The sequence below is a fragment of the Thunnus thynnus genome, chromosome 20, assembly GCF_963924715.1.
Source record: "Thunnus thynnus chromosome 20, fThuThy2.1, whole genome shotgun sequence".
NCBI lineage: Eukaryota > Metazoa > Chordata > Actinopteri > Scombriformes > Scombridae > Thunnus > Thunnus thynnus.
The window spans coordinates 225,385-237,884 of NC_089536.1; the positions used below are offsets into that span (position 1 = coordinate 225,385).

At 42.0% G+C, this 12,500-nt stretch overlaps 1 protein-coding gene across 1 annotated transcript; it reads right to left on the reverse strand.

The window, feature by feature from the left end:
• Positions 1-10,127: 10,127 nt before the first annotated feature.
• Positions 10,128-12,048, reverse strand: ch25h (cholesterol 25-hydroxylase). Its single transcript, XM_067576083.1, has 2 exons — positions 11,593-12,048; positions 10,128-11,179 (listed from the first exon to the last, which is right to left on the reverse strand). The coding sequence occupies exons 1-2, from the start codon at positions 12,013-12,015 to the stop codon at positions 10,847-10,849; spliced, it is 756 nt and encodes a 251-aa protein (XP_067432184.1). The 5' UTR covers positions 12,016-12,048; the 3' UTR covers positions 10,128-10,846.
• Positions 12,049-12,500: the final 452 nt, after the last annotated feature.

The following is a 12,500-nucleotide window of genomic DNA, read 5'->3' on the forward strand; positions in this document are numbered from 1 at the left end:
GGAGGTCGGAGGTCAGAGGTCAGAGGTCAGAGGTCAGAGGTCAGGGTGGATCCAGGACTCTGACAGCAGAGACCCTGTGTGTGTTCAGGTTTAGTTCAGGTTCAGATCTTTCTCTTTCACACTGCTGCAGTTTCTACCAGCTGAGATTTTGATGTGTGTGTGTGTACAAGTACCTCAAAATTGTACTTAAGTACAGTACTAGAGTAAATGTACTTAGTTACTTTCCTTCTCTTTGGTTCCCTCCTGGTGTGTTTTGCTGCAGCCCCCCCTGCTGGATGCATGTTGTCGGTACTCTTCCTGTAATGGTGCTCAGTGACCTGCAGATGGCGCCGTCTGCTTCTGGTTTAACTGGTTAAACATCAGGACACAGAACTGACTGTCAAGTCTTCCCAGTTTGTTTCTGATTGGTTCCCTGCAGGGATCAATACTGAGTCACATGTTCAAACTCTTCGACAGTAACAATTCAGGATCAAACTGTGACAAATGTGCATAGTTTTCACACAGAAAGCCTTCAGTGATACAGCCTTCAAACAAACAAGCAACAAAACATCTGACATGTTTACATCCTCACTTCCAAACTCTTCAGTTTAACACGTGTTCACACTGAGATACTGGATCTATATTCAACCAGTTTAACACGTATTCACACTGAGATACATCTATATTCAACCAGTTTAACACGTATTCATACTGAGATACTGGATCTATATTCAACCAGTTTAACACGTGTTCACACTGAGATACTGGATCTATATTCAACCAGTTTAACACGTATTCATACTGAGATACTGGATCTATATTCAACCAGTTTAACACGTGTTCACACTGAGATACTGGATCTATATTCAACCAGTTTAACACGTATTCATACTGAGATACTGGATCTATATTCAACCAGTTTAACACATGTTCACACTGAGATACATCTATATTCAACCAGTTTAACACGTGTTCACACTGAGATACATCTATATTCAACCAGTTTAACACGTGTTCACACTGAGATACATCTATATTCAACCAGTTTAACACGTGTTCACACTGAGATACATCTATATTCAACCAGTTTAACACGTGTTCACACTGAGATACATCTATATTCAACCAGTTTAACACGTGTTCACACTGAGATACATCTATATTCAACCAGTTTAACACGTGTTCACACTGAGATACATCTATATTCAACCAGTTTAACACGTGTTCACACTGAGATACATCTATATTCAACCAGAACACCAGACGAGAGCTTCCTGCTGCCTTTCTATGACTCGTTCCTGTAGATAGATAGATAGATAGTTCGTTCTGTAGACAGCTACACATGTGACTCTGTGTTTGTAATGAATTTAAATCAGTTTGTATCTCAAGTTCAAGTTTGTCATTTGTGCAGAATAACAGACGTCATCTGTAAACAGTAAACAGTAAACAATACAAACAATAAATACTGCACATGAGGAAATAAGGAACCAGCATATAATATAATAAAAATAGATTCAACATAAATATAAATATGAATATAAATATAAATATAAAAGGTTTGTGTGATGGTATAATACATATTTATAGACGAGTCACATGACTGACGAGAAACAACATCAGACTGGAATTTCCCAGAAGGAAAACCCTGGCAGCTCCTCACGACAGGAAGTGAGATTAGAAAAAAATGACAATAACACACAGACACACACACACACACACACACACACGCACACACACACAGACACACACACACACACACACACACACACTCACACACGCACACACACACTCGTTCCCTCTCTCGGTCAGTGTGTTGGAATGTCTTTTGTTTTCAGCAGAGACACTGAGACGTCCTGCAGACGTGTTTTAAAACCTGTAAAATACTTTGAATCTGAGTTTGTGTCTGATTTAGTTTTTATTAAACATCTTCTTCTTCTTCTTCCTCATTAAAACTGCAGAATCTGTGAATCTGTAAATAAAGACGTCTCCTTCACTGTAAAAGTCGTCTCAGTGTTTCCACATCACACTGGTGTCAGCTGCATACTGGGAACAAACTGGGATGTCACAAACCCTGCAGGTACGTCCAGGTGTTAAACTGGGATTTAAAGAAGTGTCTTAAACCATCAGTCAGTCATCAAATGAACATTAAAGCTGTTTAATGCTGTAATCATTCGTCCCATTAGAAGATCCCTTCATAATGACCTTACAGTGTAAATCCACAGTCCTCCTTCTGTGCAAACATGTATTTAAAGTTTATCTGATGCTAATATGAAGCTTCAGCGTCCAAATGAGTCAAATCAAGTAGATATCTTTCAACGTTACAGTCTTTTTAGTGCCAAAGTTCCTCTTTTTGTTATTATACACTGTTACACAGCTCTTGCAGCTGGAACAGAATCTGGGTTTTATTAACTAACTTACTGCCAAACTGCACTGAGAAGAAAACTCCAGCAACATACAGAGCAGCTTTATTGTTATAACAACAGTAAAATAACCATCTCATAAAAATACAGTAATATTCTGTCATTAAAATAAAATGCATAGTTTTAATTTTGCATAAAATTGTGGGGTTTTTTTTGGCTTTTTAATGATAAATAAGGGTATTTCTACCTCTATAAACTATATAAATTAATACTGCTATTATGCAAATAATCAGGCTTGAAATGACAGAAATGTATAAATTGAGTTTAATTATATAACTTTATGTAAAAATATTCTATATTCTATATTTAATGTAATAAAATTCTATACCATCAATAAAACATTTAATTTTTTTTTTTTTTTTTAAAAGAATATAACAAATTACATTTCCATGTATTTTTGAAATAAAGGAAAAAAAATCTGTAAAAATATAGATTTTTCTTTTTTTACACAAAGAGGAATGTGATGCTGAAAAGACTGTAAATGTGTCAGAGAAGCTTCAGACAGCCTGTAAATGACTGTAAATGACTGTAAATGACTGTAAATGACTGTAAATGACTGTAAATGACGGTGGACACTCTGAACTGCTCCTTTAATGTGACTTCAGAGAAACAATCTGCTTTTCTTCTGAATCCGACTGTCAGTGTTTGATAAACTGTGGAGGAAACACGTCAGCAGAGTCAGACGGACTGTCTGCTCTCTGATTCTCTGGTACTGACGAGGTCAGCGCTCTCTGTTCGTGACACCAAGGCCCCCCCCCGCCACCCCCCCCCCCCCCCCCCCCGCTGTTAAAATAAACATGGGGTTTATTGCCTGCTTACTCATGATTCAAACTTTACACACAAAACATTCTCAAGAATTGAATGTGATGAAACTTCCTGACTGAATATAAACTGTTGCATCAAGTCCATTTAGTAGCTGTTCAGGAGCTTTCTATCACACAGAGGACTCCTGCTGATGAAGATCATGTGATGTGATGGAAAGCTCCAAAATAGATTCATTAAATGGAAAACATCTGCTGCAACATTCACAGGCTGCGACACGTTAATGCATCTATGATGATTATACTACTAATAATAATACTAATACTAATAATAATACTAATACTACTACTACTAATAATAATAATAATACTAATACTACTAATAATACTAATACTAATAATACTAATACTACTACTACCAATAATACTATTAATACTACTAATAAATATAATATTTGTATATCTGAAGCATAAAGTGCAGAACAAGAACAAACATCATCCTGTTTGTATTTGACTTTATTTCTGTGATCAAATAAACTGAAATCACAACCAGCTGCAACATGTGACCCACGTCACACCTGAGCTCAGGTATGTAGACAACAGGTATGTACAGGTGTGTGTGTGTGTGTGTGTGTGTGTGTGTGCAAGTGTGTGTGTGTGTGTGTGTGTCTGTGTGTGTTTGTGTGTGTCTGTGTGTGTCTGTGTGTGTGTGTGTGTGTGTGTGTGTGTCTGTGTGTGTGTGTGTGCAAGTGTGTGTGTGTGCAAGTGTGTGTGTGCAGGTGTGTGTGTGTGTGTGTGTGTGTGTGTGCAAGTGTGTGTGTGTGTGTGTGTGTCTGTGTGTGTGTGTGTGTGTGTGTGTGTGTGTGTGTGTGTGCAAGTGTGTGTGTGTGTGTGTGTCTGTGTGTGTGTGTGTGTGTGTGTGTGTGTGTGTGTGTGTGTGTGTGCAAGTGTGTGTGTGTGTGTGTGTGTGTCTGTGTGTGTCTGTGTGTGTCTGTGTGTGTGTGTGTGTGTGTGTGTGTCTGTGTGTGTGTGTGTGTGTGTGTGCAAGTGTGTGTGTGTGTGTGTGTGTGTGCAAGTGTGTGTGTGTGCAAGTGTGTGTGTGTGCAGGTGTGTGTGTGCAAGTGTGTGTGTGTGTGTGTGTGTGTGTGTGTGTGTGCAAGTGTGTGTGTGTGTGTGTGTGTGTGTGTGTGTGCGTGTGCGTGTGTGTGTGTGTGTGTGTGTGCAGGTGTGTGTGTGTGTGTGTGTGTGTGTGTGCAGGTGTGTGTAGGTGTGTGTGTGTGTGTGTGTGTGTGTGTGTGTGTGTGTGTGTGTGTGTGTGTGTGCAGGTGTGTGTGTGTGTGTGTGTGTGCAGGTGTGTGTGTGTGTGTGTGTGTGCAGGTGTGTGTGTGTGTGTGTGTGTGTGTGCAGGTGTGTGTAGGTGGGAACGAGTTGCTGCAGGTGAGAGGATCGTTAGCAGAGAGTGACGACCTCGTCTTCACTGCAGGGTCTAGAAACAGGTAGCATGCTAACGCTAACGCTAACGCTAACGCTAAGGCTAACGCTAAGGCTAACGCTAAGGCTAACACTAGTCCAGTCCAATATTTAACAGCAAGCAACATCCTGAGCTGCTGTGTATGATCTTTTTGTTCCTGTCACAAACAATGCCAGTCGGAGAAATTATTGATTGATAATTGATTGATGGAATTGATTTATTGTCTTGAATTGTTTTGTGTACTTTAACCTGTAATATAATTCATTCTTCCTGCTGTAGCTTTAGCTGCTCTGTTTATGTGCCAGACTGGACGCACAAGTCACAGCTTCCTGGAAGGTTTATCCTTTAAATAAATAGCAGATATATCAGCATAAATATATGAAGAGTTTTCTGTTGTCTTCTTCATAAATAATAAATCATTCCACTGCTGCTCATCGTCCTTTAAGAAACTGGTTTTGGTTTTTTTGCAGTTAAAAGCTTTTAAAACTTGGTTTTAAAATGTGTTTCAGTGATCTGAAGAGCAGAGTCGTGTTCACTGTGTGATGAACTGAAGCTTAAGCAGAGAAACGAACAGAGAAGAAGAGAATAACGCAGTGAAAGTTGTCTGTAGCAGAATGATGCTGCACAACATCACATAAAAACATTACATTAATTATTAAGCTGCATCTCACCTGCCTCCATGAAAACAACAGGTGGTGGTGACGTCAGTCTGTGGTCACCGTAGTAACCGTGTTACAGATCACATGACGTGTATATATGTGGACAGGTTTCCTGCTGTTGGTTCCAGTGTAACTACTCTGTTCTCCTACAGAGTCTCTTCATAAATCAAACCATATATCAGCATATTTGTTCCTGCTGTGTAACCGACGTTTCTCTGGCAGAGTGATGTCAGTTAAAGAAAATGACTAAAACTAAACCAGCGTCACATTTCTTTCAGTTTTTTTCTCATCATTTGGACCAAATTGCATCATCGTCTGTTTGATCAGCGGGATTCAACTAAAGGTCCAGTTAGAGAACATTTCCTGAAGCGAAGGTCCAGATGATCATAATGTTTAGTGTGATTGATATTACATCTGCATGTAATCAATACCTGACTGTCAAACCAATTCAAAAACACAGAGCTGAACATATATGTGTGACTGCTGATATGTTTAATAATAATAATCTCATCTACTAAATAAAATACGGCTGCACATGTTCAAATAAAGTGCTTAACTTTCACATCTTGACTTTCTCAGCCAGTCAGTGACCTCTGATGTGATCGTTTCACTTCCCTGAATGTAACCAGCAGAGCGAGACAGCAAACATCGTGATTGTTCGTCAGTGACAGACAGATGACGGATGATCTAATCGGGAGGACGTGTGGACACTGAAGCTGCTGCTGTCTCATCTTCAGGTGATTTCAGCTTTTCTGACTCTTCATGAAATTCCTCAGTTGCTGAATTTCACAAATTCTCTAAAATAATGTGATGGTGATGAGTCTGTATGAATTGTGACAGCGGTGAAATACCAGCATGATGACATCATCACCTCTGTAAAACACTGGAGCTGTGACTCATGTGTTGGAACTTTTTGGGATCTTGACATTTACACCGTTACATTGGAAATCTTTCCCATGAAGGATCAAGATGATACAGAGGTGTGAGTCACAGCTGAGGCATTTACCTCGCAGCAGCTTCACATGACTCATCAGAGATTAGCCAACATCCTGCAGGAGCTCTGAAGACCTGGTGGTGGTGGGGGGGGGGGGGGGGAAATCCTCCTGAGGCCCCAGAGGAAAGAGGAAGGAAGTGAGTCAGCGTGCAGAGAAGGAACTCCACATGAAACACACTAAAACACCGCCGCCGCCGCCGCCATGTCTGATCACGCAGCAGCAGAAAACCTCAGCAGGAGCTCAGATCCAACACGACTTTTATGATCTCGTTGCATGCTGTAATCTTCACATCTGTTGCACATCTGCAGACGGATCCTCCTCCGCTGAGCTTTTTTACTATTAAAGGGTTTCGTGAGTTTTTCCTCATCTGAACAGGAAGTCCCTGAGGATGATGTGTGATTTGAAATATTGGGCCATAAAATTTGAATGAACATGACTTCAGTTGAAAAGAAGAGCTGTGATGCAACAGAGTAAAAATACTGTGCAAAGGGAAGTGAGAGGAAACTCTTGTGAAAGCACGAGAGAAGGTTATTTTAGAGGAGCTGTGACCCCCGACTACACACTGCTTTGGTTGGAAACCACTGGTTTCATCTTTAACAATGTGTTGTGTATTTTAAAAAATCTTGTTATATTGAAGCAACATTACAGCTGCTCAGAGGTCTGAAAGCATCGCTGGAGTAAAACTCATCCTCCAATGTGATGATGTGATTATAAAAAAATAAAGCCAGTACTCCATGGAAATACACCGGGTCTGACTAATACCTGGAAATCATCAGGTCAGGTCAGTAGTTTACTACTCCAGCGAGTAGGCCGAGCCTTAGTGACGACCTGACGGATGATTTCTGGTCCCTGTTGAGTCGGTCAGGCAGCCGATGCTACGCTACGCTACGCTACGCTACGTCTGTTAACTTGTGTTTTTAAGCTGGTAGCCGGAGCGTCGAGTAACATCAAGGCTGAACAGAGTTAATACACTGTATAATAATGATATTATAATATATTAATGCTCCTACATACAGCAGCATCAGTCACATGACGTTGTTGTTTACAGGCTACGTGTCGCTCCAGTGTCCCGTCATCCAGATGTGATGTCTCTGACTTCCTGTCTCCGGAGACACATGTGAGGTTCACTGTTCACTTCTGCAAACATAGAGCTGCTTCTGCTCTGATGATCCCTTTCGTAATGGTTTTTGTGGTTCTGTGTTTCCTGTTGAAGGTTAGTGTCACATATTTGGTCCCTTAAAGCAGAAATGAAACAGGCGAGTCTGACCATGTTTCTCCAGAACATCTATTATTATTTTATTATACTATTATGCAAGACTTTACAAGTCTTTCGGCCTCCTTGATGTTGCTCTTTGATTAACTCACCTGTTGAATCTTGTTTGATTATATAAGTTTCCTCCCAACATGCAGCTGGATGTCGAGCCACCGTCTGTTCACCAGGCCTCGTGGTGCGTTCCTCACTATCATCAAGTCTTCTTCAACACAGCATGATGTTCATATTGTCAGTAAAATAGACAATAAAGCAGCGGATGCTTTAGGACGGGGCTACGTTGTGATTGACAAGTCGCTACCACGGCAACAGCGTTGCTTACGTGGCGTAACCATGGCATATAGGCGTAGCCGCTGCTATTTCACAGCGTTATCAGTTCACTAAAGTTAACTGTAAGATTGTGGTCGCCTAAAAAAAGTCTTGTTCAGCGTTTGGTTTTAATAAAAAGACTCATCGATGAGTCGGATGATCAGTTTTTCTGGTGAGCACATTTAGTTTTAACGGTTTTAGGCCTGTTTTTCGCTAGTGAAAATTAGCATTAGCATTAGCATTAGTTTATCACTGTTAACCATAGATTGTAAATGCACCGTGCTAACCAAGCTAGCAGCTAGCGCTATGGTCAGCGCCACCCTCTTGTCCAAATATGGCCACTTCTGACTCCAAAAATCAAATATGGCGACGGCCAAATCCAAGATGGCGACGGTCAAATCGCTACAGTCGAGGCTTCCATATGTTTTACAGTCTATGTTTGTAACCAGTACCTGCTCAGTGTTTGCACTGACCTCATCCATCCCCACAGTTAACCATAAAACCATCCGTTTTGTACCAGTACTGTCGGCTACTGGTTTTTGCTCTGGCTCTGGCAGTTACAACGTTGCCATGGAAACAGCAGAGAAATTATCTGGTGATGAGGAATGTAGGTGTGCCGTCGCGCTGATCTAAATGTGATTATAATTGTTTGAACTACGCTGTATGTGAGGAGCCGTCGGCCTGCAGACATTCAGCTGGTGAACAGAGCTGAACACGTGTTTCACTGATTAAACTAACATCTGCTTTATTGTGCAGCATGAAGAGTTTATGTGTAAATGGTTCATTGAGTTTGAGGCTTCCTGGGAAGTTAATAATCAGCAAACACTTCACCCTCCTGACGAACATGACGAATGTTGCAAACATCCTGCTGCTGCTGCTGCTGCTGCTGCTGGGAAACGTCTCTCTCTCTTCATGTCTAACAAGCAGAAAGTTTCACAACAAAATGAAGATGTGGGTGAAACATTTCTGATGTTGGAGTGAATTACAGAAACCTTTCACCTTCTCTCTGTTAGTTTCACTCAGTGAAACGTTAATGATTTTTCAGTGTACTCGCCCTGAAAGTCAAAGTTCCTGTTAGCCATTCTTTTAGAGCTCTTCCTGAACTTTGTTGTGTTTCCAGCTGATAAAATTTGACCAACATCATAAATCAAACAGATTAAAGAACAGCAGCAGCATCAGCGGTGCGTCACTCCTCTGTGTCAGAGCCAGTTTATCAGATCCAATAAAGAAACTCAGATATGAGCTGATATCCATCAGTATTAACACATACTGACCCAACAGTTCAGTCCCACATTCATTCAACTCATTACGCCTGGTGTGATCTGATCTGACTTCTGTTCCTCCAGGAACAAGTTCCTCCAGGAACGTTTCCATGATTCACGTTTATATGTCGAGAAACAAACATGTTCAGACTTGAATGATTTGTTCATCCGAAGCTTCAGACAGTAAATCTGTCCGATCAGATGACAGACAGAGAGCTGATGGACAGCAGGTCTAACTTCTGTTAATCAGGAGGAGTCTGAAACACCTGAGAACACGACCTGGAAACAGCCTGGAAACAGCCTGGAAACAGCCTGAAAACAGCCTGAAAATGACCTGAAAACAGCCTGAAAATCACCTGAAAACAGCCAAAAAATCACCTGAAAACAGCCTGAAAATGACCTGAAAAACAGCCAAAAAATCACCTGAAAACAGCCTGAAAATGACCTGAAAAACAGCCTGAAAATGACCCGAAAACAGCCTGAAAATGACCTGAAAAACAGCCTGAAAATGACCTGAAAAACAGCCTGAAAATGACCTGAAAACAGCCTGAAAATGACCTGAAAAACAGCCTGAAAATGACTTAAAATGACCTGAAAACAGCCTGAAAATGACCCGAAAACAGCCTGAAAATGACCTGAAAAACAGCCTGAAAATGACCCGAAAACAGCCTGAAAATGACCTGAAAAACAGCCTGAAAATGACCTGAAAAACAGCCTGAAAATGACCTGAAAACAGCCTGAAAATGACCTGAAAAACAGCCTGAAAAACAGCCTGAAAATGACCTGAAAACAGCCTGAAAATGACTTAAAATTACCTGAAAACAACCTGAAAATGACCTGAAAACAACCTGAAAAACAGCCTGGAAACAGCCTGAACTACTACTAAATAGTGAACTATCTGTTTGTTTGTTTGTTGATATGTTTATGATCTATTGATTTGCTGCGGCCTGTTTATTGACCTGATTGTTGTTTATTGGACGGCAGAAATTCTCGGACTCTGATTCTCTTTTTGTTCATAAAGTTTATTCTTTACAGTTTATTAAACACTTCACAGAAATCATGTTTTCACATTTCATTTCATTTCATTCAGTCCAAGTTTCAACCAGAAACCTTCATCATGTTCCCACCTCACACTCCTCCTCCTCAGTCCTTCCACTTCCTGTCATCCATCTTTAAAACATCCAGTGTGTCAACCAGCAGTCTCGTTCCAAACATCAATATTACAGTAATATGACAATAAAAACCATAATGTTCAATATGAACACTTTGTTCTGATTTGTTAAATATTAATATAATATACAGCAAACTGCAGAATGACTCAACAAAACATGTCAAGTTAACAAGTTCAGTCCTGAAATCTGATTTTCTTCTTCTGGAAGCGTTCAGACGACGTTCAGACGACGTTCACACTGAATCTTCTTCACTTGTGTTCTTTCTGCAGTGATTAAAGTCAAACAGGCTTCACAGATTAATAATAATATCATGAAAAGTTAATAAATAAATATGTGAATAAATAAATAAATAGTTTCTAATATACAGACATCCAGAAAGTGTCTGACTCTTTGTGTCTATTTTAATGTGAAAGATGATCTGAGGGGAACATTCATGAACTTTTACATCAGTTCACAAAACTCCTACCGAACCCCCCAAACCCCAAAACCCCCCAAACCCTCCATCAGCTTATTAAGTCCTCCATCAGTTTATTAAGTCCTCCATCAGTTCAGTCTTGAGTGCTCAGTGTCCCAGCCAGTCGGTCCCAGTGGGTGAAGTAGGGGGCGTAGTTGCACTTGGACTTGAGGTGGTGCAGGTCGTGGTGTCGGGATCCTCCGTACAGCCCGAGCGGCACCAGGCGGTGAGTGGAGCAGGGCAGGTCGTAGCCGCAGTGATCCTCCACCGACAGCCAGATGTTGAGGATGAAGAAGGCCAGCTCGGTCAGCGGGTGGCAGCCCAGGAGGAAGGGGTTAACGGCGGCGAAGAAGCCCAGGCTGAGAGTCTCCCAGGCCCCCGAGTACTCGGTGGTGAGGGCGGAGGTGGAGGTGTAGGTGTGGTGCACCTGCAGGGGGGAGAAGAAGAAACTTTAAGTTTGATTTATTCTTATATTTTAACGCTGCAGCTCGACTCAGCAAACTCCAGAGTGAAGAGAAGAAGCAGAGCAGAGCTGCTTTCCTCATGAACTATCACTACTAACACTAAAGTCATTTCATAATAAAGGTATAACTGTTATTGATCAGGTGTGTGTGAATAAATAGATGCTGCAGAAGAAGAATATTCATGAGAATATAAAGCTGTCATGCAAACAACATAAAGTAATACATATTTACATATTTGCAGCATTCAGAGATTAAATTTGGTGTTTCGTGAGTCAGATTCAGTTCTTTTATGTCTGTCCTGCACATTTCAGCTCAGTCTGAGTCTGTATTCATTGATTATAACGGCAGCCTGTTAATCCGAGCTGTCAGTACCAACCTTGTGGAAGGTGCGGTAGAGCCAGGGCACTCTGTGGTGCAGCAGGTGCCAGACGAAGCTCTGGAAGTCGAAGAGCAGCAGGCAGACCAGCACCTGGGCCAGCAGGTGAGGCAGGGGCGGGGCCTCCTCGGGCAGGTGGACGGGCCTCAGGTACCAGTGCATCACGGTCAGCGGGAAGATGAAGACCAGGTGGTTGTAGAGCGTCAGAGCCAAGCAGCTCCGCACCGAGGCCCACCTGACGGAGCTCTGAGGCTGCAGCTTGTACCTGCGCACCAGGGCCCACCTGCGGGACAGCGCGTCCAGCAGCAGGAAGGGCAGGCAGCAGGCCAGGTAGACGCCGAGCGAGAAGAGGACGGGGAACAGGGGTGAGCGCAGGAGGGACGAGTGTCCCAGCGTGAATGTCCAGAGAGGCTGCAACAACATCCTGCCATAAGATCAGTTTCAGTGTCTGACTTTCACCGTCTCTGCTGCTTTTATAGACTTTATTGACGTCACCACAGCCCCTCCCACCCTGCCTTATAAGGCCTCTTCCTGCTCCTTGCACCAACCAAGACCAAAAAGGACACAAGACCACCTACTATGGACAGACAGTTATCCCTCCAGGCCCATGACCTTCTAACCTCTAACATAAGGAGACGGATGAAGCAATTTTTCATGTTTATCTCTGAACATGAGACGATGTTTCACAGCTGGATGTGTGTTCTGTGTTCCTCATGAAGTCGCCCCTGACTGCTCTAAGGTTAATGGCGCCCCCTGCAGGGCATGCTGGGTAATAAAGTAGACAGGAGGAAATGCAGAGTTTCACACGTTTTCACCCTCAGAGCTGTTTACACACAGCAGAAGTAAAATGACTGTTGACAGCGAGATAAAAGTCAAAAGAAGTTCATGAACATTTTTCCATCTTGACT

Excerpts from the sequence above, each read along its gene's own strand:
- ch25h (XM_067576083.1), bottom strand. The coding sequence starts at position 12,015 with ATGTTGTTGCAGCCTCTCTGGACATTCACGCTGGGACACTCGTCCCTC. Across the intron at positions 11,180-11,592 it reads TCTACCGCACCTTCCACAAG|GTGCACCACACCTACACCTC; the intron begins GTTGGTACTGAC and ends TCCCCCCTGCAG.